The sequence below is a fragment of the Podarcis raffonei genome, chromosome 16, assembly GCF_027172205.1.
Source record: "Podarcis raffonei isolate rPodRaf1 chromosome 16, rPodRaf1.pri, whole genome shotgun sequence".
NCBI lineage: Eukaryota > Metazoa > Chordata > Lepidosauria > Squamata > Lacertidae > Podarcis > Podarcis raffonei.
The window spans coordinates 20,149,055-20,175,079 of record NC_070617.1 but is presented as its reverse complement, the minus strand read 5'-3'; the positions used below and the strand labels follow the sequence as shown (position 1 = coordinate 20,175,079).

Sequence of the window (26,025 nt, the reverse complement as noted above, 5' to 3'; positions counted from 1 at the left end):
ATACATTAAAACCAAGAGGAACATCCCACCCACTTCTAAAGGGTCACAGAGAGTTAAAGGCTAAAGGCCTGATTATAAAGTCTTTGCCTGCCACCTAGCAAAAAGTATTAGGATACCAGATTACTGCTTTCCAGAGCAGCTCACCACATGCAGAGTCCCAAAGAAGATTCTGAAAGGACTCACAATGTAACAGAGCCTAGCAATAGTGTTGATTCACTCAGAAAGGAATCCAGTAAGTCCACAGCAGCTTCTCATACTGAAGATGAGTGAAATATTCAAGACAGAAAAACTAATCACGCCACTCTCTATTGTAGGCCCCTGTCAAGTTCTTTATCACCTTGACACTCAGCTCACCATCTTCCACTTATGGCACTCCCACCTCCTTGGAGACTTCAGAATTCACACAGATACCCTATATTCTCCTTAAGAGTTCATCACCTCTGTTGAATTGACTCTCTACTAGCAGCTATGACTGCTGTGAACTGCTCTGTCTTGGACCATTCTGCTGTGGAATTAGATGACTTGTTTTACAATTACTGTCTCTTTCAACAATGAATGCACCTTACCTCCATTGGCCCCCACTTCTCCCCTTAGATCAAGTGGTCACTACTCCAGAGCCTATGAAAATCTACCCAACCAGAAAAATGACAAGAGGATTCACATTGCTTGCTTTCTAGATTTGCTATTGAAGCATTTGTTGCTTCCTCATATAATCACTTCTTATCCTTAGGGATACCAATGTAAAGCAATTTTCTTCAGAATCCACATAATCATCTTTAATCCCAGGTTTACAACTATTTCATTTGACCTAACATCTACAGGGCTGCATCAGTGTGGTACTCAAGAGAACCCTTTCCCATCTTCTCCAGGTTTAAAGAACACAGTTCAATGGAGGGTTTGTAGCTCTGCAAGGAGCATCGGGGTCTCCTAACAACACTCAGTATCCTTAACAAATTATGATTCCTGAGAAACATGTTGGGCTTTTAATAAATTGTTAGTGGCACTCCTGAGAACTCTTCTCACTTGCTTTTGCTATATTCAGGAGCAGACAAAATCTCCTGTAACATCTAAAGGTAAAGCACCCCTGGATGGTTAAGTCCAGTCGAAATTGACTATGGGGTGAGGTGCTCATCTCGCTTTTCAGGCCAAGAGAACAGGTGTTTGTCCGCAGACAGCTTTTCCGGGTTATGTGACCAGCATGACTAAACCATTTCTGGCACACAGGACACCGTGATGAATGCCACAGCACACCGTTTACCTTCCCGCCAAGCAGTACCTATTTATGTACTTGCGCTGGTATGCTTTCAAACTGATAGGTTGGCAGGACCTTGGATAAAACAATAGGAGCTCAACCTGTTGTCAGGATTTGAACTGCCGACCTTACGAGACCCAAGAATCTCAGTGGTTTAGACTATGTGCCACCCAAGTCCCTGTTTAGTTTCACCTTTAGTCCCAAACACTGGTACCAGACCTTCTGACTTTTAATATCCGTTGGTACCGTCCCAGATTTGTTTCCAGGCAGTCACAATACATCACCAAAGAGGTAAAGGTCTCACAGTTCTTACGGGGTCAACAATGTGGTCCTCCTTGAACATTCAACAAAAATGTTCTTATTTGCAACGGAATTACTTTGGCTACACTGGACAACTTTTAAACCCAGTCACTGAAGCAGCAATCAGAGTTGGAGGTATGCTGTGACTCTATAGGCACAGAAACAGATAGCAAGACAATGATATACAAATCTCACAAGTTATCCACAATAAAAGCAACTATGTCTGCTTGAAACTTGTTCTTCCCATTATTGAACGCCCCCTCCCAAATCCTTGCAGGGGAGGGGGGCAGAAACAAACCTCCACTCAGCCTTCCCCCACCACCTAAGGCTAATGATTTCAACTGTTTCACAAATATATATATGAATATGGCACACTTTAAAAGTAGTGATCCATGTGTAAACATTTGGTCTAACGCAAACATGGGAGTGCTCTTGTGGTATTTTACTTCTGCATAAAAATTATACAGCTCGACCAGCACATACTGCAATTCCACAACAGGAGTGGTGCCATATAAAAGCCTGTCAATGAACTTTAAAAAGTGCCTATCAAGTTTCTTCTAAAGTTATAAGCAGAAGGCATTTCCTCTCTAAAACTATGACATGGCATTTCCTATTGGCCTTTAGAGGGAGACATTAATGCACTGTACAGTATGAAACTATTGCCTGCCACTCGTTCAGCCCAGCACAGAACAGGAAACAGCACTGAACCTCACATTTTTTTCAAGCTGTGCTTTTACTCTCCATTTTGTCTGAAAACCTAAGACCCAAAAGCTCATGGCTTGGGTCTTTTCCTGTACTACGTACATGCATTGTTATCCAAGACATATAGAAGGACCACTAGCCACCAACACCCGGAGCAACCTCAAATGGCAACATCTGGGACAGACAATAAGTCTTCCTGGAGTGTCCTTACCTTTTTAGTGCAGTGCTCTCAGGGGCAACATCCATTTTGGTGTCGTATCTCTCACACTGGAGTTCTGGCGGGCTGAAGTCTGGATCCCCAGTTGAAGGAAGAACATATCCCTGCCATTTATTTGATGACTCTTGGTTATGTATAACCCCACAATATAAAGCTGTCTCGCTGACTTCTGCCATCAGAGGAAGCCTCTGGCCCAAGAGGACTGTCCTTTCCTCTGCGCTGGCCATAGGCTGGAGCTCTAATCCATTGCTGTAGAGGGCTGGATTTACAGGAACTGATGGAGGGTCCAAACTGTCTGCTTCCTGCCCCCTTGGCTGGGGGCTAAGTGTGGGAGGCAGAGGGGATGTTGGGGAATGGGGGGAATCCATAGGATTCAAATTCGTTTGTTTGCTTGGGTGCCTGGGTGGAAGAGTGAGCTGCTTTTCATATTTCCTGTTGCTAGGGGCTTCCAAAGAGGGCTCCATCCCCGCCAAGGCCAGCTTTTGTCCCGAAGGGTCCTGTTCCATACACAGCTCTTCAGTGACAGACGGACGATGGTGAAATGGCAGCAGCGATCTTTTTTGGAGTTTTTCCGACTTCTCCTGCCTCTCTGTGGTTTTGTGCTTAGAGGCAGGAGGTGGCAAGGCAGAAGAGGATGAGGATCCTGTGCCAAACCCTGGTTGTGATATCGTTGGTGGACGACTGGAACCCACAGCACAGCGCTGCTTGAGAAGCTTATGCCTGGAAGAGAAACAGCAAGAAGAATTTACCAAGTGGACTGTAAAGAAGAGTAAAGAGGGTGAAGGGTTAAGTTTGTATGCTGATGCATCTAGATTTCTCCTCCATCTCATTTGTAAGTGGCTTTGCAACTGTAGCAAGTTATTTTGGTGATTCATCTGTTTCGAACCTGTCACTACCTTGACTTTCACATGAACTCCCCTGACAGCTAGATAAAACCAGTCGTCATGAAATACTCAAATCATGTGTAAAGCATTTTCTGGATAATCCTATGAATTTGTTCTGGAGGGGGACAAAAATATATATTCACTTGCTTGTTTCCTCATCTCCTTAGAATGAAGACTTCTTCTACACAGTCATTCATCATGGAGACTCAAGATCGGCCCTCCACACCAAGCCAAATCTGTCGTCAGTTTTACGGGTAGTGAAAGGGGTGGTTGTCTCTAGAGAGGGTGAGAAACCTCGTGCAAGTTCATGCAAAACTCCAACTATGTGCTGTGAGGCAGCAGGACTGTGGCCATCTGTCCCGTCTACCAAGCATACTTTGCTGCAACCTCTGCCCTGCCATATGTTTAAGCCATAATGTTGACCAATATGTCTAACCTACAGAGGCATGGACCTAAGAAGCCCCATCATTGGCGCCTTAAGCAAACTGACTCTATGTGGCTGCTTTTATGACAGATTATAAGGCGCTAGAGAGAACAACCAACTTTTGTAATAAACCAACAGTTTGAAGGGGTAGGTACACACTCTGATTATAAAGATTGGTATGACTGACCAGGAAGAAAGCAGCTCAGGCATCATACAATAAAGAGTTAATAAGTCCCATCCTTTAAAACATGGTGCTACAATGTAAGATTTGACCCTGGCCTTAAGAAGCCAAAACAGGAATGCCTTGCCAAATCCAGTGAAACTGCCAGCTCTGGATACAGGCACTTAGCAGACTGAATGGCTTTTGGGGTGATCCCACAATTTTGTTAAGCAGAAGCTAAGCATGTGCTTGTCTGGCACAACCTTTAAACAGAGAGCCCCCCCACACACACACACACACAAACAGGTATTCATGACAGAAACCACCCCTATTATTATTCTTGAGAATTATTCTCTTATGCACTGACCTGGAGCAAGAACAGCACACTCTTTGGACTGGATCAACAAAATCCCAAGTAACACAGCTTCTGGGGGTCTCTTCCTCCACGTTAGTAGCAGTAATTTGACTCCTCCTGATACATAAAGAAATAATTATTTAGAAATAAGTCAGCAGTCACCACGGTAGCAGAATTCAATTTGTGATCTTATAAGCTACAGAAAAAGAATGCTGTGATCATTAGAGAATCTTGCAGCAACTACAACTGGGCACAAATCCTGGGCCCTTTGTTGTTCATCATCTTTATAAACAATTTGGATGAACGCACTGAGGGGATGCTCATCAAATTTGCACATAACACCAAACTGGGAGCGGTGGTCAAGATGACCTTAACAGATTGGAGACCTGGGCCCCAACTAACAAAATGAATTTCAACAGGGACAAATGTAAGGTTCTGCACTCAGGCGGGGGCGGGGGCGGGGGCGGGGCACCCAGCACAGGTGAGGGGGCAGCCGCAATGGCACCCTACCGGGATCACGCTGCCTGGGGCGATGCACTCCCCCCCCCCCCGCACTCCTCTTCCTCCGCCAGTGTCTGCACTAAGGCAGGAAGACCCAGATGCACAAATGTAAAATGGTGGACATCTGCTTTACTAGCAGTACATGTGAAAAGGATCTAGGGATGTTAGTGGACCACAAGCTGAACATGAGTCAACAGTGTGATGCAGCAGCAAAAAAAGCTAATGCCATTCTAGGCTACATCAAAAGAAGTATAGCTTCCAGATCAAAGGAAGTAATAGTACCACTATATTCTGCCTTGGTCAGACCACACCTGGAATACTGTGTCCAATTCTGGACACCACAATTTAAAAAGGACATTGACAAGCCAGAACGTGTGCAGAGGTGGGAGACCAAAATGGAAATCAAGGCTTATGAGGAAGAGTTGAGGGAACTGGGTATGTTTAGCCTGGAAATGTGGAGACTGAGAGAAGAGATGATAGCCATTTTCAAATATTAAAGGGCTGTCACATGAAAGATGGAACAAGCTTGTTTTCTCCTGCTCCAGAAGCTAGGACCCAAACCAAACATATATGTCAAAACAACCAAAGTGGGAAGTACAGAAATTAAAACTAGGAATCCAAAACCTTTAGAAATACGTAGTGAAAACCTTAAAGGACTAAGTGTTGAAAGCAACCATACACAGATACCTTTAAGTGTCAAGTAGCAGCTTTCTCTCAGAAGACACCCAGCAGTGGTTGTGACAAGCCCCCACTGGCCCATTTTCTGAACTATACAATAACCTTAACTCTGGATTGTAACATTAAGCTGCCAAAGTAGTACAGAGCTCCATCCTTCATTCTACAAAGTCAATCAGTAATTGGATGCCTTATTTAAGATTAATAAATTATTAAATGGAAATAAATTAAAAGCAAGCCATGTTCCATTTCCCCTATAATTATTATTGCACCTTAATAAAGCACACATCCCCATTTTTCTTATATATATATATATATGGCTGAGGCAAGAGCTCTTCCTTAGGGTAGAGGACCATACATAGTTCACTGACAAAATATGTCCTTTGCATGCAGAAGGACGCAGATTCAATCTCCCACACTTCCAGATAGGGATGTTCTTAAATTTTGTTTGACTCACAGTTCTTTTGTAGTACCTCAGGTTTCAACTCAGGGTTAAAGCCACAGTTTATGATGCCATGTTCTTTACACATGACACAACATGAGGAATCTCCTGAACCTTCAAGGGAAGAGAGCTGTGCAATCCCTGAGCTTATCTGACTAAAACCTAGACAGACTTTCTTCCTACACTCTGTGCAAGCCCTCCACCAGCACAGGTTATTTTGACTCAGCTCCGCTACTGAGCCAGCCACTAACCTTCACAACAAGACAGACAATGCTTCTACATGGCATATTAAAATGCAAATGAGGAGAATGTCATCTATGGGAGGGAAAAAACACCACCCTGATAACTGTTAGAACTGGATGCCAACTGCAAGTCAAAACAGAGGAAAACACGTGTGATTATTATCTTACTTGGACTGTGTCCTGTTGAGGATACATTCCTTCCAAACTCGGCGGACCATACGATTCTGGAATTTTGGAGGAATCTTCCCTGATTTCTTTGGACTTTGCACAGTGACCATACCGTCTGGTGCTGCTGAATGGCTGACTGTGCTTGGAATGCCTCCACTTTCACCTGCAAGATAAACAACAACAACATAGGATACAGTCATACCTCATGTTGCATTAGGTTCATGTTGCGTCTTTTCGGCTTGCGAACACAGCAAACCCAGAAGTGTATACTTCCAGTTTTGCCGTGCATGCATACGTGCACAAAAGCGCTCTATCGCACTCCACGCTTGCGCAGAAGCGCCACTCTAGTTGCGGACTTTTCAGGGTGTGAACGGCACCACTGTATAGCAAAAGGTACTAGAGTTAATTCCTGGAAATGATGTTCTTTGGGGGCCAAAAAATGTAGGATTAGAGTGAAAATTCAAGCCAGATCAGATATAACTTCATTGGCTTCATAAACCATAAATGAGTCAGGCTCACATACACTTTGCTCCAACTTCTTCAACTCATAACACCAGCTCTGGCATGGAGATCTTGGTTTGTTTGGACCAGAGTTCCCCGTCATGCCTAATATGGTGAATTCTGGCTTAACCAAACAAGAATATCCATGTTAAAGTCAGTGCATGGGGGGGGGGGATATGGGTCAAATATTATGTCCAAAACCAGTCTTTCATTTGGGTGACATCTTAAACCTTACATTTATTACCAACTGCCACATTTATTATCAGACTATGGATTGGTTTGGACACCAACACCAAACTATGATTTAGTGTTACATGAAAAGGCCTCAGAGCTCCTATAACTGCTTTGTGAACTCCAGTTCCTTAATGCAGTTCCTTTTTTAGTGGCAGAGCTTGCTGTTACACTTGAAGTGGGGAAACTATGATATGTTTGCAACCCAGAATTTGGAATCATGTTTGATTGCTTTTCCAGTTGCAAAACAAGGAAGCCAGAGAGGGCATAAAGGGAGGAAGAAACATGGAAATCCAAGGCTTGCTCATATAATGGCAAAACACAGTTTGATCTTTAATCTGAATCAAGTTCATTTTGAAATTACTGCAGAGGTTGAGCTGATGTCATGCACAGTCATTCGGGACTGGCAATGTGTCCTCCCCCCACGCCCACGCCAAGGCAGTAAAACTGCTTATGAATGGCACCAGCAACGGCTTCTGTTCTCTGTTATGAATGATATCTTTAGACCAATTGAATGAGCGGCAGCACTCTAAGCATGAACTGGAACAGCAGAGGGAGCTTTGAGCTTACTTAGCCTTCCTAACACACTATGTGCTTGAACTGAAAAAGGAGGTAATAGTACAAATCCTCAACAAGGTCAAACATGTTTACAGAACTCCTTGTTCTTATGTCTGGCATGGCCAGAAAAAGCCTTATGAATAAAACACTGAAAGCAGCCAAAGCCCTGCTACATCAGAAGGCGAAAAGGCAACCACGCCTGCCCCTGCTGTAAAAGGACGTCTGTGCCAGGGTTTTGTGTTTGCTGTTCTTTCCAGCGGCTACAAGTGTTTGCAAACCAGGTTGTACAATGGCATCCTGCTCTCTCACTTGGTTCTTACTACACTGCTGTCAGCAGCCAGGGTCTCTCAAGGGACAATTCCCCATCCCAAGTCTACGTTTCTGATCTGCAACTGCTGGCTGACATGTGGAGCAAGCATCTGTGTGCAGTTGTGATGCTTTCAATAATGCCACAATGATGCAACCCTTCACAGGATCCAAGTCCTGGGGGGGCGGCATGCAAACACTATCCTGCACAAGAATGAAGAACCAGGCACCAGCTAGCAACACATTTCTGGGATTTTCATAGACCTTATGCGCTGCATTCATTGACTGCCACATTCACAAAGGCATCAGTAGGAGTGTGCCTAGAAATTTAGACAAATCCTAAGACGTGAGCCAAATTGAGTTTGATTCTGAAAGCTCTACCCAACACACACACACACACACACACAGAGAGAGAGAGAGAGAGAGAGAGAGAGAGAGAGAGAGAGAGAGAAGGAGGGACCTCTGAAGCAATTCTGACAATGGGGGGAAAAACAGTGCAGACGGTGTGTCTGCCAGAAGTGAAACCTTTCTCCTCAAGCTTCCCATATAAGGAAAATACCAAGGTGGGGGGAGAGAGAGCTCTTTTGTGACTGACAGGTCTAGCTTCCAATAAGAGGAAATGATTTTACTAGAGATCTCCAACCACAGTGCTTTGGAGACGGGATGTTTTCCTCTATTCATTGCTCTCTGCTCATTCTGTCTCTTCTGAGCAGTAACAACTACAGCAGGGTGGTCCAACATGCAGCCTGTGAGCCACATGCCACATGCAGCCTGTGAGCCTCGAGGCCTTTTAGGTGGCCCCTGGAAGAGCAGGGAACGGAAGTGACTCCTGATGCAGCAGCGATGGCAGTGTGACCCGGCTTCAGGAAGGAGGCGTGAGGGTTATGGCATGGTCCTAGAATCCTTCCACCTCCTTTCCCAGCTTTCGGGGAGGTGGACTAGATGACCCTCATGGTCCCTTCCATCTCTACAATTCTATGCTTCTATGCTCCATGACATAAGAAGAGCCTGTGGGATCAGCCCAATGTCCAATCTAGTCCAGCATCCTGTTCTCAATGGGAAACCTGCAAGCCAGGATTTGAGCACTCTTCTCTCCTGTGGTTTCACCCTGAGTTTGCTTACTAAATATATTAAATCTCTTGTGTATTTAACTATATATATTTAATTAAATACATTGTGTTTATTTTAAAAAAGATTGAATATATTGCAAACACTTTAATTTACAATGTGGAAATTTCGTTCAGCATATGGCCCATGGGCTCTGTTTCAAAATGCTCTTGCCGCTCACTTGGCATGAGAGGTTGGACCACCCTGATCTAAAGAGTTCTTTGTGGTGGAGATGAAGCTTTTTGCTTATATTCTAAAATCAGTTTCTTTCTTTTGTTTTCTTGTATCTACCTCTCATTCCTTCTCAAAAGTCCTATCCATTTAGCCCTTTTGATTTATTCTTGGTGCTGTTTGTTTGACTGAGTCTTTCTTAAGGGTTGGCTTTTGTCTGTTATCCCTATCGCTTCCCCCAAGTCCTATATATACACTAGCTATATCATGAGGCATGCACAGGGTGGTGGTAAGCCATATGCTGCCACCCCCACCCCACCCCCAGAGACAGAAGCGTTGGCAGTTATAGTCCAACACCACCCATAATATAATTAATTGCTAAAGTTGTTCGTTCTTAAAGCCTTCTCACATAGCTTTTTCAGCGAGAAGAGTAATACTCGCTATAATTAATTGCATCAACACAAAGCAGATCTGCCTACAGTGTGTGCCCAGTACTAGAACCCGCTTATGTCCTTGGACATTGGCAGCCATGCAGGAAAGGAAATTATTACAACCGGATATACCTGTGTAGTGCTGAAGGACATGCCTTGCCTTTACCCAAAGTAAGTTAAGTACTTTCATTGATTTAAAAGAGACACGCCACTTTAACAACCATCAAGGAACAGCAGAGGATATTAGATTGAGGTTTCACTAACACATAAAGACAACATTTTTATGACTCTGACTGGAACTCTTTCTGTTTCCTGAAAGCTGCAGAGCTCAGATTTTATAGCACTCCTCAAAATTTTGTTCCATCACTATGCATTAAGAAGCATGTGTTTTGAAAATATTAATTTTACTGAAGGTGTAACTAGGCATGGTAGTAACAGACCTATGTATTCAAATGCAAGTCAGTGCCAAACTCTGATTAGGGGAGGGGAGGAAACTTAAAATAGATACAGGGACAAGGTCTGAATTCTTCTACTGCTTGCTACATTTGACTTGCACCTTGTCCACCTAAGCAATTTCCCCTTACACTTAATCAAGCCTTTGCTCCATCTAGCTTCACATTATCTACATGGACAGGCCCAGTTCTCCAGAGTTTCAGACGAGGCTCTTTTCTATCACAACCTGGAGATGCCAGGGGCTGACACCAGAACCTTTTGCATGCAAAGTATGTTCTCTACCACTGAGCTATGGTTTTCCCCAGTGCTGGGAGTGCAGTGGTGTTGATGGTGTTAGAAAACCTCCTCCCACCCCAGTCCCAATGACAGCCCCCCACCAAAGTCTGCTATTCACACTATAAGTGATGTTTCTGTTCACTGGTGGTCCCAAACTTGGTTGGCGTCTCTACAGCTGTTTAAAATTTAAAAATGAGATGTGCTCATTGCAACTACTGTTGATGTGCCACATCTAGTTTGCCCCAAGGGCTAGAAGAAAGTCCCACCAGGGGAAATACAGATAGCAGGAGGGGATGAACACAAAACATAGCAGACAGAGGAAAGATCCAACAAGCTCTCCCTCCACTTTAAATCACTTTTTATATGAACTGAGCACGAGCTGTTTCAGGGAAAGAACTGTGTGGTAGGAGCTGTACTGTCCTCCTGGCCAGGGCACTGTCTCCTGCTCTGCTCCTGAAAGTGACTCGGCTGAGGCAGGGAGAGAGAGTTTCCAAGGAAGGCAAGACAGCCAGAACCAGCACTGACATTGGCAAGGAAGCAGGGTACCTCTATCCAGCACCCTCCTACGAGGAATCCAGCTGCCATCTAGTCAAGGTGTACAAGGGGAGAACTGTGTGGCAGGTGCTGCCCTGCTGTCCTGGTCTGGGCCCTGTCACCTGCTATGAATCCTGGATCTGATGTGAGCAGGAAGAATACTTCTGAGTACAGCCTGGTCTTTATTAAGGTGAAGACTGCAAGAACGATCACTGACATTGGCAAGGAGCTTCTGTTCTTCTTCTAGACAGGCAGAATACACATAAAGGTTTTAAAAGAACTGTAAGGTGTCTTCCTCGCTTACCTATGACGGTCTGCTCTGGAGAGGTGGGTGGTGTGAGTAACATTCCACAACTGCTGGGATCTTTCACGTTGCCAGCTCCCTGCTGTGTCATGCTGTTGTGGGCTCCTAGCGTGGAAGTGTTCTGTGACACAGGAATATCATTTTGCGAGATAAGAACGAAAGCTGAAGGGTATACCATTCGGACGCCACCTGTTAAGGCAGGAGTGAAGTGACAAGAGTAGGCTATGAATGCTTTTAAACGTTTCCGATTTAGCGAAATTGTTTCTGCTTCGATACACAAATTTTAACTACACAGCCAAAATCCATTATTCATAAACATCATCTTTTTGAAACGGTCACGTTTGTAACTAATAGGCAGCATGGATCAATAGTCTGAGATCATCGTGAGCTAAAAGACAAAGCAGCTACCAAATCTTAGGGCCAAGTAGTATCTCCAAAATTCTTTAGTATTAACAGATCCACAGTAAAGACTGCTACATATTGAACAGGGCTGTGTTTTTTAACTTTTTGAATGGCGGTCGCAGGAGGGGAAAAGCTATATGAGCAAAATATTGAACCTTACCAACTATGACTTCTACTGCCACCGGAAAATCGTCATCATATCCCAGTTCTTCCTCTTTCAAGTTCTCTTTCTTCTTCAACACCATTGGGTAAAAATACTGCCACTCCTCAATTAGCTTCCGGGTTGCTGGGTCTGACATCTTGTATGCTTGGCCCGTTAATGTACCACTTAAGCCATAAGGGCTTATCAGCACTGATAAAACAAGGGGGGAAAGAAAACAAAAAGATAGTTCAGCATACAGCCTCACCTCAGGCCCCAGCACACATTGCAATAGCCTAAACAAATTTACTCTGAAGTCAGCCCCACTATTCCATGGGGCTTACTTTCCAGGAACTGTGAACTGCCCTGGGATCTATGGATGAAGGGTGGTATAACAACAACAACAACAACAACAACAACAACAACAACAACAACAACAACAACAACAACAACAACAACAACGTATTTTTCGCCCCATAGGGCGCCCCGCCCCATAGGACGCACCTAGTTTTATTTTATTTCCCCCCCAGGCGCGGGGCTGCACGGGGGAAGCCCGAGCTTCCCCCTACCCCAGCACCCAGAACAGCCTGCTATCCGCAAGCCTAGGGAGCCCAGCGGTAATTCATGCCGGTGTCCCCAGGCTTGCGGAGAACTGCGCGAAGCCCGGACGCGCTCTTCAGCGCGCCCCAGGCTTCAGAATGCAGGCAGCTCTGCGCAACCCTCGGGAGACCGGCGCGACTTCACGCCGGGCTCCCTAGGGTTGCGCAGAGCTGCGCGAAGCCCGGGACTGCAGGCAGCTCTGTGCAACCCTTGGGAGACTGGTGTGAAGTCGCGCCGGTCTCCCAAGGGTTGCGCAGAGCTTCCTGAAGCCTGGAGAGCGAGAGGGATCGGTGCGCACTGACCCCTCTCGCTCTCCAGGCTTCAGCGAAAGCCTGCATTCGCCCCATAGGACGCACACACATTTCCCCTTCATTTTTGGAGGGGAAAAAGTGCGTCCTATAGGGCGAAAATTCCGGTAATAATAATAATACAACCAAAATGTTGCCCTAATAAGTAGCTTCTTACTATACACAGCTCATAAACACACACACAAATTAGAAGTATTTTGGCTGGGGGGTTGTGGGGAAAAAGCATGTTTTAATTCTGGCCAAATGTATATATATTGTTGTCAATTCAATTTAAAATTGGCTCCTAAACCTTGCAAACCTGGCCAAAGAATGTTCTGTTAAGGACCTCAAAGTACTCTGTGCAGCATTGAGACTCTCAGAGCATCTTGTCCTCTCAGCTGTGGAAAGCAGAGAGATTTAAAAATATGATAGTAAAGAAGACGCAGCTCAAATTAATTAAGTGTTTTCCTCCTCAAGTGTCATTATTTAAGATCATTTGATGTTTTTAAGGCCACTGAGTTTAAGGATTTAAATCTGGGGATAACTCTGGAGTAAGAAGATTATAGAGTAAGGACGATCCGTCCTCCAGCTGTAGCTTGGCAACTAGCCTTTCATGCAAATCACATACTAATTAATTAATTGCATGCTAATTGGATGTCTCCTCCCTCATTTCCTGGCCTGTCCACTTCTACAGCCTTCATTCTTCATCTCTGATCTCTTTTATTCATTCTAGAATGCCCCCATTTTTAAAACATCTCCATATCCCAGTTCTCTTGCTGAGGCTTCCTTTATAAGTTTAATTTGTTTATTTAGTTACATTAACATCTGACCTCTGTGCTGCCATGGAACCCAAGGCAGAAAATATTTATTTACATGCTACATTTTTATCCTGCCTTTCCTTCGAGGAGCTCGAGGCAATGTACAATGCATCCTCCACTTCTAGTTTCAATACTCTTCTGAAAACCTTTTTCCTTCTAGCTGTTCTATAAATTCCTCCCCCCCCCCCGCAAACTTATTCAATCATTTCAGAAGCATTCCTTGTCATTTTAAATATACTTTTAATTTCTCTCTCTCTTCCTTGCTTCCCTGTTTATTCAACCCCATTTGTAAACTTATCACCTATGAATGGTTTTCAGGCAACAACTTTTAAAAATGTTTTGCAGTTTGTACAGCACCAGACACATTGCTGACATCCCACTATCCAGCAAAGCAAGGCATTCAGCTCTGTAAACAATTTTATTCATATAGGAGCCTCGAGGACTAACAGCTGCTGAACTTTATACTCTACAGCAAAAAAGGTAAACGAAGAGGTAAAAGAAATGCCACTGCATCAATTATATTGAACACCTCTTTTTGAAAACAATCATTTTGTAGCAAATTAAGAATATTTAAAATTGCCTAACGAAGAGCTTGGACATGTGCATTCATTTTCATTAGGAAAAAAAATGGTGCAAACAATAATTACTAGCCCTTTGCTATTAGGTAGGCAATGCTTAAGCACGTTTAACTCTGCTGGACTATGGCCCTCATCTTGAATTAAGTGATCCTGCTTAAAGTGTCTGTACAGAAACAGTCAAACAGAAATTCATTATTTCACAATTGACTCCTTTGTCTCGCTAGGCAGATATAATCCTTTAGTGCAAAAGGATGCAAGCTGCATGGCCAGAAGACATGGATTTACTCCTAGATAGTAAAAATGTTCTACTTAGTTTCAGACCGATATTTGTTAATTGTTACAACAACCAATTAGCGCACACACCTCTTCAGGAAATATATTAATTAACAAATAGAAAACTTCATTTAAACCTGGAGGGTGAGGGTAATTTAAATCACCAATTTACGAAAGTCCACCATGTGGCAAATTAAAAGCTCACATTAAGTCCAATTAAAGCAGATATTTGAAGGTGGGAAAGGAAAGGAACACACTGAAGGTGGAGTCATCCAACAGTGAATAGCACAGAAGGTACTCAAGACATCTATTAAAATGAAGAAGGGGGACCTTTCGTTAATATCAATACTCACATACAGGGGCCCATCAGAGCTGAGGCTTAAAAGGACTAGTTTCTTACAGCAGCTACTGAGCTTTAGCGCTGTCTGTCACCAAGCTAAAGTTCTAGGAAGGGTTTATAAATACAGGTCATGTGCTCAAAAACCAGTGCACTATTCTTATCATTCAATCAATTAGCCTAGTTTGCCTATCATGCTATGCCAAATCATGGTTTAGCATTTACATGTAAGCATCCAGGCTCCAGGAGGGTTTGTGGCTGCTTTGTTCCTCCTCCTGTCATTCTGCTACTGTGCTACATGCACCATGTCACCTAAACATAGGCTCAGGGTTTAACTCTCTCCAGATTAACCACAAGAGGAAACCAAGGTTTGTAACAATGGCATACAACCCATGATTTGTGAAGCAGAGCTAAACAGTGAGCCAGGGTTTGGAAGATATCCTAAGGTTAGTGCACCACAGCAGCAGAGTAAAGGGAGGAGGGGCAAAATGGTTGCATTCTCCCCCCAGAGAGCCCGTGCATTTACATTAAGCCAGGATAAGGTTTTACACAAGTGATGGACTATGCTGAATCAACAAAGCTAACAGTTAAAATAAGTGAACTTAACAATGATTGCTTCATGGAAAAATAGAAGCCTTTTTCAGACTATTTAAAGAAATGATGAATTTGTGTGAGCAGGATTTGAACTATGAGCAACAGAAGGAATTAGAGATTGTTGCATTCTTGTTATGATATGAGGTAAAAGGTCAAAAGTAAAGGACCCCTGGACAGTTGAGTCCAGTCAAAGGCGACTATGGGGTTGTAGCGCTCATCTCGCTTTCAGACCAACAGAGCCAGTGTTTGTCCACAGACAGCTTTCTGGGTCATGTGGCCAGCATGACTAAACCGCTTCTGGCACAATTGAGCACCATGACAGAAACCCGAGCACACGAAAACGCTGTTTACCTTCCTGCAGCAGTGGTACCTATTTATCTACTTGCACTGGCATGCTTTTGAACTGCTAGGTTGGCAAGAGCTGGGACAGAGCAATGGGAGCTCACCCCATCGCGGGGATTCGAATCACCGACCTTCTGATCAGCAAGCCTAAGAGGCTCAGTGGTTTAGACCACAGCGCCACCCACGTCCAGTGATATAAGAGAGGGGAGATGGGGTGCAGCAAGGGGGAGAGGAAAAAACACCATGGAAAATGGAATGGGAAGTCAATAAAAGAAAAGAAAAATTATTATGTATTGGAATGTCTATGTGATTATTATTATTTTTTTGAAAATTTAGTAAAACTTATTTGAAAAAAGTTACTCCAGATGACAAGCAGACACGCACATAGGACACCTACCTTGGAATGGCATAGGGGAAGACTGAGCCATGTGGAGATGCTCCTCGCTGATCAGATATATTGGTTGGTGCTGGACGATCTCCACACTTGTACACACATTGCACTCCCCATGAAGGAAGAATGTGAAGGCGCAGGACAAATGCTCACTGAAAGGAAGCGAGAAGAGGGAAACATGACAAAAGGTCGTTTAAGCCTGGGATCAATGCTTCAGAGAATGGCAACAGAGATTCTATGGATCTTGCTGGAACAGAAACTACAACACATGGTGCTTGCATGGGTGTGAACACACTTTCATCTCCAACGTAAGTGGCAGAAACATCAAGCCCTTCCCTGCTGAAAAAGCAGAGAAGCATGTAGCGAAAAGGAGCCTGTATGCTGATCAAGACATCATACATTCAGTCTTCACAAGACTTCACACGAGAGATGGAGCTGCTGCAAACTAAAGCTCATGCCTCAAAACAAATCACAATAAAGAACATGAACAAGGTTTTACTGCCTTAACCACAATCAAATCCCTTCACAAAAAAGGCATGTTGCAAAACAGGGAGCACGTGCCCCATTAAAATAAGTGCATTTTTAAAGAGTTGAGTTAACTTCTAACTTCCTTTCTTCTAGCAGATCAAGTTGATCGGGTGACAGCAAAAACTGCAAGGTTTTTAGCGAGGGCAATCAGAATAAGATCTATTATTTGATTATTGATGTAAACCTCCAAAATGTATTTTACCTCTATCTTTAGTACATTTTATTTTATTGCTATGGCTAGTGGCTAATGCAAATAAAGATTCTTCTGATCTTGCTCTCTCTCTCTCTCTCTTCTAAGAGCACGGTCAGCTCAACCCTGGCTATGAAGCATGCATTTCATTAACTTCCAGCAACAATAGTAGTTTTCAGAACAAATCTCTTCAACTTAGTTGTTGAACGGAAACAGGGCTGCTCTGGTACCACAGGGAGAATGTTGCTAGCATATGCTAAGGCACCAGATTTTGTCTGCTTCACTACTGGCTGGAGGGACAAGATGCTTGTTGGGCTATCGAGCACCCTAAGCCAGGTACCTAGAACATGCAGCTCTGATCATTTCTGTATTGTTCAGCCAACAACTGCTGAACAATCCCAACAGTCACTAGAAAACTCAAAGATACCTTTGCCATACTGGGTATTTTAGATGTTTTAGATGTTATTCATCACTCAGTAACACTAGCTAGCCCTCTTCTACTTTATTCTAGCTCCCATTGAAACTACTTAGCTCCCAAAGAGAAGACGATACTCCTGGGTCTTCCACACAATGGCTGCCAAGTGAATAAAGGCAGTGTGAGGGAAACACTAGGACACCCCAGCGTTTCCCAGAAGGCAACGTAATTGGCTTTATATGCAGGTGGAGAGGAAATGGCACTGCCTCACAACTCTGCCTCTGAGAATAGCAGAAGGGTGGGTTCCCTGCACTCTTAGCTAAAGGGGAAGTGTGGCATTGCTCAGTTGTAAAAGAAAAGTTGCTTCTGGGCAAAGTTTCCCAAAGTGAAAGAGAGTTGGGATCAGCTGATTTCTGTTGAATCACTCATGACCGTGCCTTTGATCCTTGTTGCTTCCTTTGGCACAGAGCCCAGCTCTAAGAGAAAAGCACTGCCCAAGCCAACCCACAAGTACGCTTGAATGAAAGAAAACAAACAACTGGGATAATTTAGTGGACCACTCTTCAAATCACTGCAGCCGTTTAACCAGCTGACCCTTATTGTAAAACTAAAGCTTCCACACATTATCCTATCACTAAAGGAGGAAAGATTTGCTCAAAAAGTCTTTTTGACCAGGCCAATATTTTTTAACCTACCCCAAAAAATGTTGAATGGTTTAATGTCTCAGAACTGCAAGCATAGTGTATTTATGACTTACGACTGGACAATGGTAAAGTTTAGTTAGTGATGCCTACTTTCAATATGACCCAGTTCAGATATTGCAGCCAAACAATAATTAAACTCTACTGACCTTTACTATCCCTGGTGTATAATATACTGTATTATTCCAATGAATGGAGTTTACAATACTAAAAACAGAGCCCCATCGAGCTTGAAGTTCAGCGACACTGAATTATTTGTAGCCTGATACTCACATGCCTGGTATATCAAACAGGAGCCTGAAGGCTTGTTTACCTCTGGTGCAAATCCACTGGCAGGAAACAGTACAGAACTGTAGGAGGAGGAACTGAAGCCCTTAGTTGCAGGCCTGTTCACTTCGTTGTGAAGGAAGCCTGAACTCTGCCTCTGTGAAAGGCTGGTGTTCTCCTTCTCTCAAGCAAATCTGAAGGGACGTTCTTCAGAGAGCAAGCTACATGTCTGCAGCTATTCTACAAAAGGAGATCCACTTTGAGGAAGGATGGGACCCTCTGCCGGGTCCCCAGCAGGTCAGTTTGTGAGGAGGGGCTGCTGCTGCCTGCCATGTGAAGTAGCAGATTAGAGCCTTTCCATGGCAGCTGACCTGCATGTGTGTAGGTACAATGCAACCTATATAAAGAGTGTGTTACATTTTTGCTTTGCCTCTTCTCTAGAGCCTCGGTATGCAAGCTGCGCAAAAGGCGAGAGAAGGGGGACAGGGAGAAAAAAGAGAAAAGAGACAGGGATGTCAAAGAGAGAAGGAGTGGAGAAAGAAAGGCTGACGAAAGTAGCAGAGTAGAGAAGAATCTGAAACGAGACCTGAGGGAGAAGAGAAAGAAAAAAAAGGGAGAGAGGAAGGAAGGAAGGACAAATATGAGAATGCGGGGGGGGGGCATGGACAGAAAAAGAGTTTTGACAGAAACTGCTATTCATCTAGCAACCATTAACTGACATTAATTTCCTGATTCAAGAAATCTAATGCTGTCAAATAATCAGCAGTGGTTTGATTTTGATCTTGTGAATTGTTTGCTTTGTTCGTTGTTTATGTCAACAGTTCTTAAGCTTGCGAGATAAAGAAATACTGTCAAATCCATTGGAGCCCAGCGTGATTGCCAACCTGCCCTCCTATACTCTGATTACAGAACTCTAAAGGCATCATACTATCATTACTCCAACAGAGATAAATAAAAAGACAGATAGTCTCCAGTGCTATTTTGTGGACAACCATTATTTATAAAAGAATCAGATTGCACTTCTGCTTTTTCTAGAGTTAGGGTGGGAAGTGAGGTAACCAGGTTTGCAATGATTAGAACACTGGGTGGGGTGGGGGTGGGGGTTGTGAAGAGATCCAAAGGGATTTCTCCAAAATGGGTGAGTGGGCAGCAAATTGGCAAATGCAATTCAATGCAAGCAAGTGGAAGTGATGCAGACTGACGTAAAAAAAAAAAACAACCAAAAAAACCCAACCTTATTTCAGATATACTCTAATGGAGTGTGAAATGGTGAGTGATGCAGCAGCTGTAAAAAATACTGTGTACAGCTCTAGTTGCCTCACCTCAAAGAAAGATTTTGTAGAGCTAGAAAAAGTTCAGAACAGAGCAAACAAAATGATCATAGGGCTGGAGCAACTCCCCTACAAGAGAAAGTTAAGGCATTGGGGTGGGGGGAAAGTTGAGAAGGAGGGACGGGACAGAGGTGTGCAAGCATGCATAGTGCACAAAATGTGGATGAAGCCAAGTTTTTCTCATGAGAAAATACTGAGGCTCAAGATGTGCAAGTTCCCTTATCAGAAGAAGCAAAACAATAGAAGTGGGCGTGACTCCACACATCCACTTTCTGTTTGGATGTTATTTATAACATCTAAATCCACCCTAAAACTGAAAGCATATGAAGTATAACACTTTATGTTCCTGGAGACCTAGAACACTCAGAAAGGAGTGTGCCATCAGAGGTGAAGTCAAACTGTTGGAAGGTTGCACGGATTCCCACATGGTGGGGCTAACGTTTCCCACTTTCATGCCACGTTTGCAGATAACTTTATAACACAAAGCTGGTCTGCCAACAGGCCTGGTGCTTGAAGCTAGCTCTCCGTAAAGCACACCCTTGGGATCCTGCTATCTTCCCTTCTGCATACATGACCAAGCCAGTATAGGCCACTGAGACAGAACTGCAAACATACTGGAAATGTGGGCTTGGATGAGCACATTTCTGTTTGAGACTCTATCCAGCCACGTGATGCCCAAAATCTTCCTGACACAGCACGTACAGTGGTACCTTGCTTCTCAAACTTAATCCGTTCTGGAAGTCTGTTCCAAAACCAAAGCGTTCCAAAACCAAGGCATGCTTTCCCACAGAAAGTAATGCAAAATGGATTAAACCGTTCCAAAAACAACCCCTAAAACAGCAATTTAACATGAGTTTTACTATCTAACGAAACCATTGATCCATAAAATGAAAGCAATAAACAATGTACTGCAGTAACACTATCAATCAATCAGTAGCTGAACTGGGTTCCATACAGTCACAAAAACAAAACAAAAAGAGCCGCAAAAACAAAAACTCAAAATAAATAGCAAAAACAGACAGACCTCAGTGTAACACTCAAAACGGAAGTGTAACACTCAAATTGGAAGCGTAACACTCAAAACGGAGCACCTTCGACTTCTGGAAAAAGTTTGCAAACCCGAACACTTACTTCCGGGTTTTTTGTGTCATCTGCAAACAACATCTCACAGATAACAACCTACCACACTTTTGTCTTGGTACAGAGACATGCCAGGTTGAACAGAAACCCATTGCTCCTTGAGTGGAAGTATACACCGTCTTCAGTCATACTGAAGGCATTAGAGAGCTACAGGGAGAGGAATATACCAAAGAGAGATGGAGCAACAACAGAGAATACTCAGAGTGCACTGTGTTTCTGAAAATCCTTCCCTAGAGAGACTCACCTGGCTCCATTTTGCTGACCTTCAGGTGAATTGTGAAAATCATCATCACCACCAACAACATATCTTCACCAGGAATTTTGCTCAGAAATTTACACCTGCTACTCTGATAGGTTTTATCTATCTCTGTTGCAGTGGTGTTATGCTTCTGCTTTGTATTTATGCAAAGTTGTGTTTTAATGGTTGCTGTAAGCCACTTTGTGGGTCTTTTAGGTGAGATAAGTGTTTTAAACAGATACATGCAGAGAAAAAGTTATTTTGCATGGGCATCATGGTAAAAGCCAGCCTCAGGGCTGAATTCACACAATGAAATGGTAAACTACATAAAATATCCTGTAAGATTCATTCAGAAGCACATTCAGTGTAGCTTAGAAATGCATGAATGACAGACAAGGAAGCAGAAAGGTGTGTGTTCCACTTCAAGGTGTATGCACCTCCAGTAGTAACCTGCTTATGAATAGCTGCAGCATGTCTGCGGTTGGTTTCAACACACATTGCCTCAACTAGAATTTATTTGATGAGCCAATCATATGTTACAGTGGCAGCTCCCCTGGCCTTCCTCCAGAGGGCTCCCTTGCAGTGCTTAGCATGGAAATAAAGATGAGGACACACTGGCTGAATCAGATGATCATATCTGGACTTAATAAACTGAGATACACATACGCCATTTCCCTGCACATGCAGCTCCTTTGCTCATCAAGCTATCAAACCACGAAGCTTCGAATTAGCCATAGTTTCCCATTTTGCCCAACCTGGGAAACTATAGTTATGAACTACTGAAGAGGCCAGGATATTAAACATGTTTAACATACTGTTCATCTCTCTCTCTCTCTCTCTCTCTCTCTCTCTCTCTCTCTCTCTCTCTCACTCACACACACACACACACACACACACACAGCTGGCAACTATAGTTCAGACAAACCAGAAAAATATGGTTTATTAGAAACTTTCAGGTTTGGCTGCATGGGCAGGCAAAAACTGAACTGAGCTCCGAGCATCCAAACTGGGCCAGACTCCCTAATCCAAGTTTAAACTTAAAACCATGCAGATCAAGGGACCCCCACCCTGTTCCATATCTTTTTGATTACATTCTTCAGCAACACACTTTATCAACATACCAGTGTTCAGTCTTCTTAAATAAAATAAAACGTTGTGTCAGTATATATAGTCCTGTGCAGCCATATCAAACTGTAAGACATTATTCCTCTCAAAGTGAAACATCACTCACTCACCCTCAAAAAAGATAAAGTCACAGGGCTGGAAGGAGAAACTCAAAAGCTGCAACATCACCATTTAAGATTTTATTTTTATTTTTTAAAGCAGACTTGACCCATTAAAAAGGTAAAGGTACCCCTGCCCGTACGGGCCAGTCGTGTCCGACTCTAGGGTTGTGCGCCCATCTCACTTAAGAGGCCAGGGGCCAGCGCTGTCCGGAGACACTTCCGGGTTACGTGGCTAGCGTGACAAAGCTGCATCTGGCGAGCCAGCACAGCACACGGAAACGCCGTTTACCTTCCCGCCAGTAAGCGGTCCCTATTTATCTACTTGCACCCGGGGGTGCTTTCGAACTGCTAGGTTGGCAGGCGCTGGGACCGAGCAACGGGAGCGCACCCCGCCGCGGGGATTCGAACCGCCGACCTTTCGATCGGCAAGTCCTAGGCACTGAGGCTTTTACCCACAGCGCCACCCGCGTCCCTGTACCTAACTATGGCTCCATGACGAATAAGCAATTTCAAATTATTCCTCAGTCATAAGCACAGCAGTAACAATTCTGAAATTCTTATGGAATGGCACTATTCCACAACATAGAATCATGGAATTGTAACGTTGGAAGGGACCCCAAGCCTCACCTCAAGTCTCTCAGGCAGCACAGCTTGGAAAGACATCCCTCTATGTTCAAATGAGGATTCTGGATAATGTCTTCATTTGGAAAGCTTCTGCAAATCCATTTCACCAGATACACACCTTGCTGTACCATTTAGAACCTTACACTACTTTTAATAAATAATACAGCTGGCAGGAGACCGGGGGGGGGGGGCGTATTCTGACTGCTGCACCGATTCTCAATCTCCAGGGTTCAAGAAGAAAAAGCATATGCAACTAAGGCTTTAAAATATACTTTGATGTTTCCCACTTTTAGGATTTCTAGCACGAGGAGACCTCTGCCAAAGAACATATAAATTCAAATCAGAATAGCCCTTTCTTTCCGACATTAACACTCCTTTTCAAAAGCTATTTTTATCTCAGCTTAAGGAAAACAGATTGTGCTATCTGATAGATGTCTCCAATCATGTTCTACTCTTGTATTCAAATTTGTGTATTTATAGAAGAGCATTCCAGTGCTTTCTCTACATTATCCTTCAGATGTTATGAAGATGTTCTTACCAAAACAATTACACAGGTGAAACAACACAAAGAGTCCCCTGGCACCTTAAAAAGACTCATTTATACTGGCAGGCACTTTTCCAGACTAGAGCTTACAAGGCTGGAAAACAAGCAGGGAAAACTGGCAAGACAATTTCATGCACATGATTTAACTGTGATGATTTCTTGTTTTAGGAGGAAAAACTCCAGAAGGTAAACTAAGATGGCTCATAGCCCCTGAATACTCGCCTTTGTAAATATGAGGTGCAAACAGGATCACTACACACAGCAGTCAGAGTACAGAGTTCCATGTTTGCTATGGACAATATTAAAAGCATACATTAAATAAAGTTCTTCTTGAGGATAACCCTGTGCCTTGCAGCTTACTCATATTCAGTTCTCCTAGCATTTAGACTATTTAAAAGAAATGGGAATGATTAGATAAAAAAATAACATTCTCCTTCAGATGCATGACTTACATGCTCCAGAATACAGAATATTCTGCAGGATTCTAAGTCACATCAGAAGCCCCTTTGCAAATACCAGACCCTTCTTCAACTGCAATTTAGGACTTACTTATAAATGGTTGACCATAAATACCCATCTTTCTCATAAGCAATGCAGGAAAGTTGCCTTACACTAGACAGGCTATCAGTCCACCTACCCCAGGGTGGTCCAGCGTTTGGCCCTCAAGGCCTTTTTGGGCAGCCCTCAGCAACGTTTGACACCCTGCCCAGTCCTTGCACAGCCTGGCTTTGGTAAGGAGGTGTGAGGGCTCTGGCAGGTTCTTAGAGCTCTCACGCCTCCTTTCCAAAGCCCAGCACCTTGCTGAGGCAGCTCTGAGAAGGCGGGGGGGGGGGAGAGACATCAAGTTTTGGCCTTGCTCCCCACTCTTCCCCCCGCTCGCCCCGACAACAAGGCAGTGTGCAGCCCGCTGGTTCCATGTCAAAGTACATCGGTGCCCCATTTGGTATGAAAAGTTGGACCGCACTGATCTAGCCTAACTAGCAGCAGCACTCTGGAGTCTCTGGCAGAGATTTATCCAATCACCTGGTACTTGATCCTTTTCTTTTCTCTCCTAAGATGCCAGGCATTGAACCATGCAGTCTGCTACAGAGCTACAGTTCCTCCTTTTGCTCTTTGCTTTTCTTTCCCCTACTCATAAATAAAAATCTTAAGTGACAATGCCCCACACCCTCCCTCCAGTAGTGTGGTAGTACCAGTGATTAAATTCATCTTCTATCAAGGCAGGACCCATTTGCACATGCTAACCCACCAGTTAAAAAACCAACAGACCAGGTAATCAATTGCAACCCTACAAATAAATTTTGCAACTGTACAAGAACTTTCAGAAGCCATAAGATTCAAACACCAAGATCCTCCCTATGAATATAAATTGGCCTGTTTCTTCACTAGCATCCAGAGTGTTGAGATAACAAATTCACAATGCAGAAAAGTGTTTAGATAACACAGGAAGCATTTAGATAATGTTATGAACCCATTATCTTGACACTTTGTATGCATTCTTGCCAGGACTAGCATGCTAGAACTAATTTGCTTGACTCTTGATAGTCTGTTCTCACTGATTTTATCTCCAACTCTCTTGCTATCTCCATTCACAAGCAAAGGAGAAAGGGATCAGCTAGCAGTTTGGGTTCCAAAGTGGGCTGTCATCAGACACCAAGGCAATGCAAAGGAGAGGCTTCAAGCTCCACACCAGAGCTTGCCAGCTCAAACACAGATCCATGTTCCCACTGTAACACAAACCATTTCATAGCGGCCAAGATCAGTTCTTCCAAATGCTTACAAGCATGCTCTCTAAACACTTAATTATCAGTGATGATGCAACTGGGCTGTTTAACCTCACTTGGTGTCGGGAGGTACTAACCACTGCCCTACGTGGTAAACCAAGTCACTGTAGCTTCTCAGGGTGGAAATCTCACATGGTGGCCAGAGGAACAGCCAGGAAAACTCACCTGGTACCCATGCCCAATAGATTCTTAGTGCCAGACATGGGCCTTCAAATGGCACTTAAACACTGTAACATACTTCAGTCTGCTTCTCACAGTACTTTTACTGATTTGATTGCTTTATATTGATGGAAACTGACTTGAACACTGGTATCTAAATACTATTAAGAAATAGGAACAGGAAAGGAAGATATAGAAGTGTTGGGAAGACAGAAAATGAAAACAGGCAGGGAGCTCTAAACCATGGTGCCTGGATACTAACTCCATCAGTTAAAACCAAGTTCTATACTACAGTTAGCATTTATATTATTTATTGGACCTGTTAAGACACTGTTTTAAATGTAAACTCAAAGAGACTTGTAATATAATGTAATACAAAAATTCAAACCAAAGCAAAACAAAACAAAAAAAAGCTGAAAAGACCGATATACATAAAAAGCAGTCTAACAAATCCCACCCACTAACAGAGAGCACAGTTTCTAAAACTCTCCAAGCTAAAGGCCAAAAGGATGGATGAAAAGAAGTATTTTTCGTCCAGTGGCTAAAAGTAGCCAGTGATGGTGGCAGGCATGTGAGGACAACATTCCATAAGGAGGGAGCCACAGCTGAAAAGGCACTGTGGCAACCTATGGTTTGTCATGGAGTCCGAAAACAGACACTCACTGTAACTGAATGCTAGTATCTATTTTACTGTAAGCTGCAAAAACTGTGTTACTGACACAGAATGAATTAAGGAACTATCTGACAGGGTCACACAATAGGGACTCACAGGTTTCTGTTCAGTATCTGAGTACAGAAGAAAGGTTCACCTCTATGATAACAGTAGTGGTTTTCTTCAGGGCAGAGCTGCCTGCTCCTCATTGCTCCCATGTTTCAGCTTTATGTCCTACTTCTTTAATCTCTCCACCCTGTGATATCTGAGT

The 26,025-nt window shown here is 43.6% G+C and overlaps 1 protein-coding gene across 1 annotated transcript in view; it reads right to left on the bottom strand.

The window, feature by feature from the left end:
* MED13L (mediator complex subunit 13L) overlaps positions 1-26,025 on the bottom strand; it is a 172,510-nt gene that overhangs the window by 45,479 nt on the left and 101,006 nt on the right. The window contains exons 5-10 of the mRNA XM_053370243.1: positions 15,962-16,107; positions 11,757-11,948; positions 11,195-11,383; positions 6,323-6,485; positions 4,307-4,411; positions 2,466-3,191 (exon numbers count right to left, since the gene is read on the bottom strand). Coding sequence (XP_053226218.1) covers positions 2,466-3,191; positions 4,307-4,411; positions 6,323-6,485; positions 11,195-11,383; positions 11,757-11,948; positions 15,962-16,107 — 1,521 coding nt within the window. The remainder of the gene's footprint in view (positions 1-2,465; positions 3,192-4,306; positions 4,412-6,322; positions 6,486-11,194; positions 11,384-11,756; positions 11,949-15,961; positions 16,108-26,025) is intronic.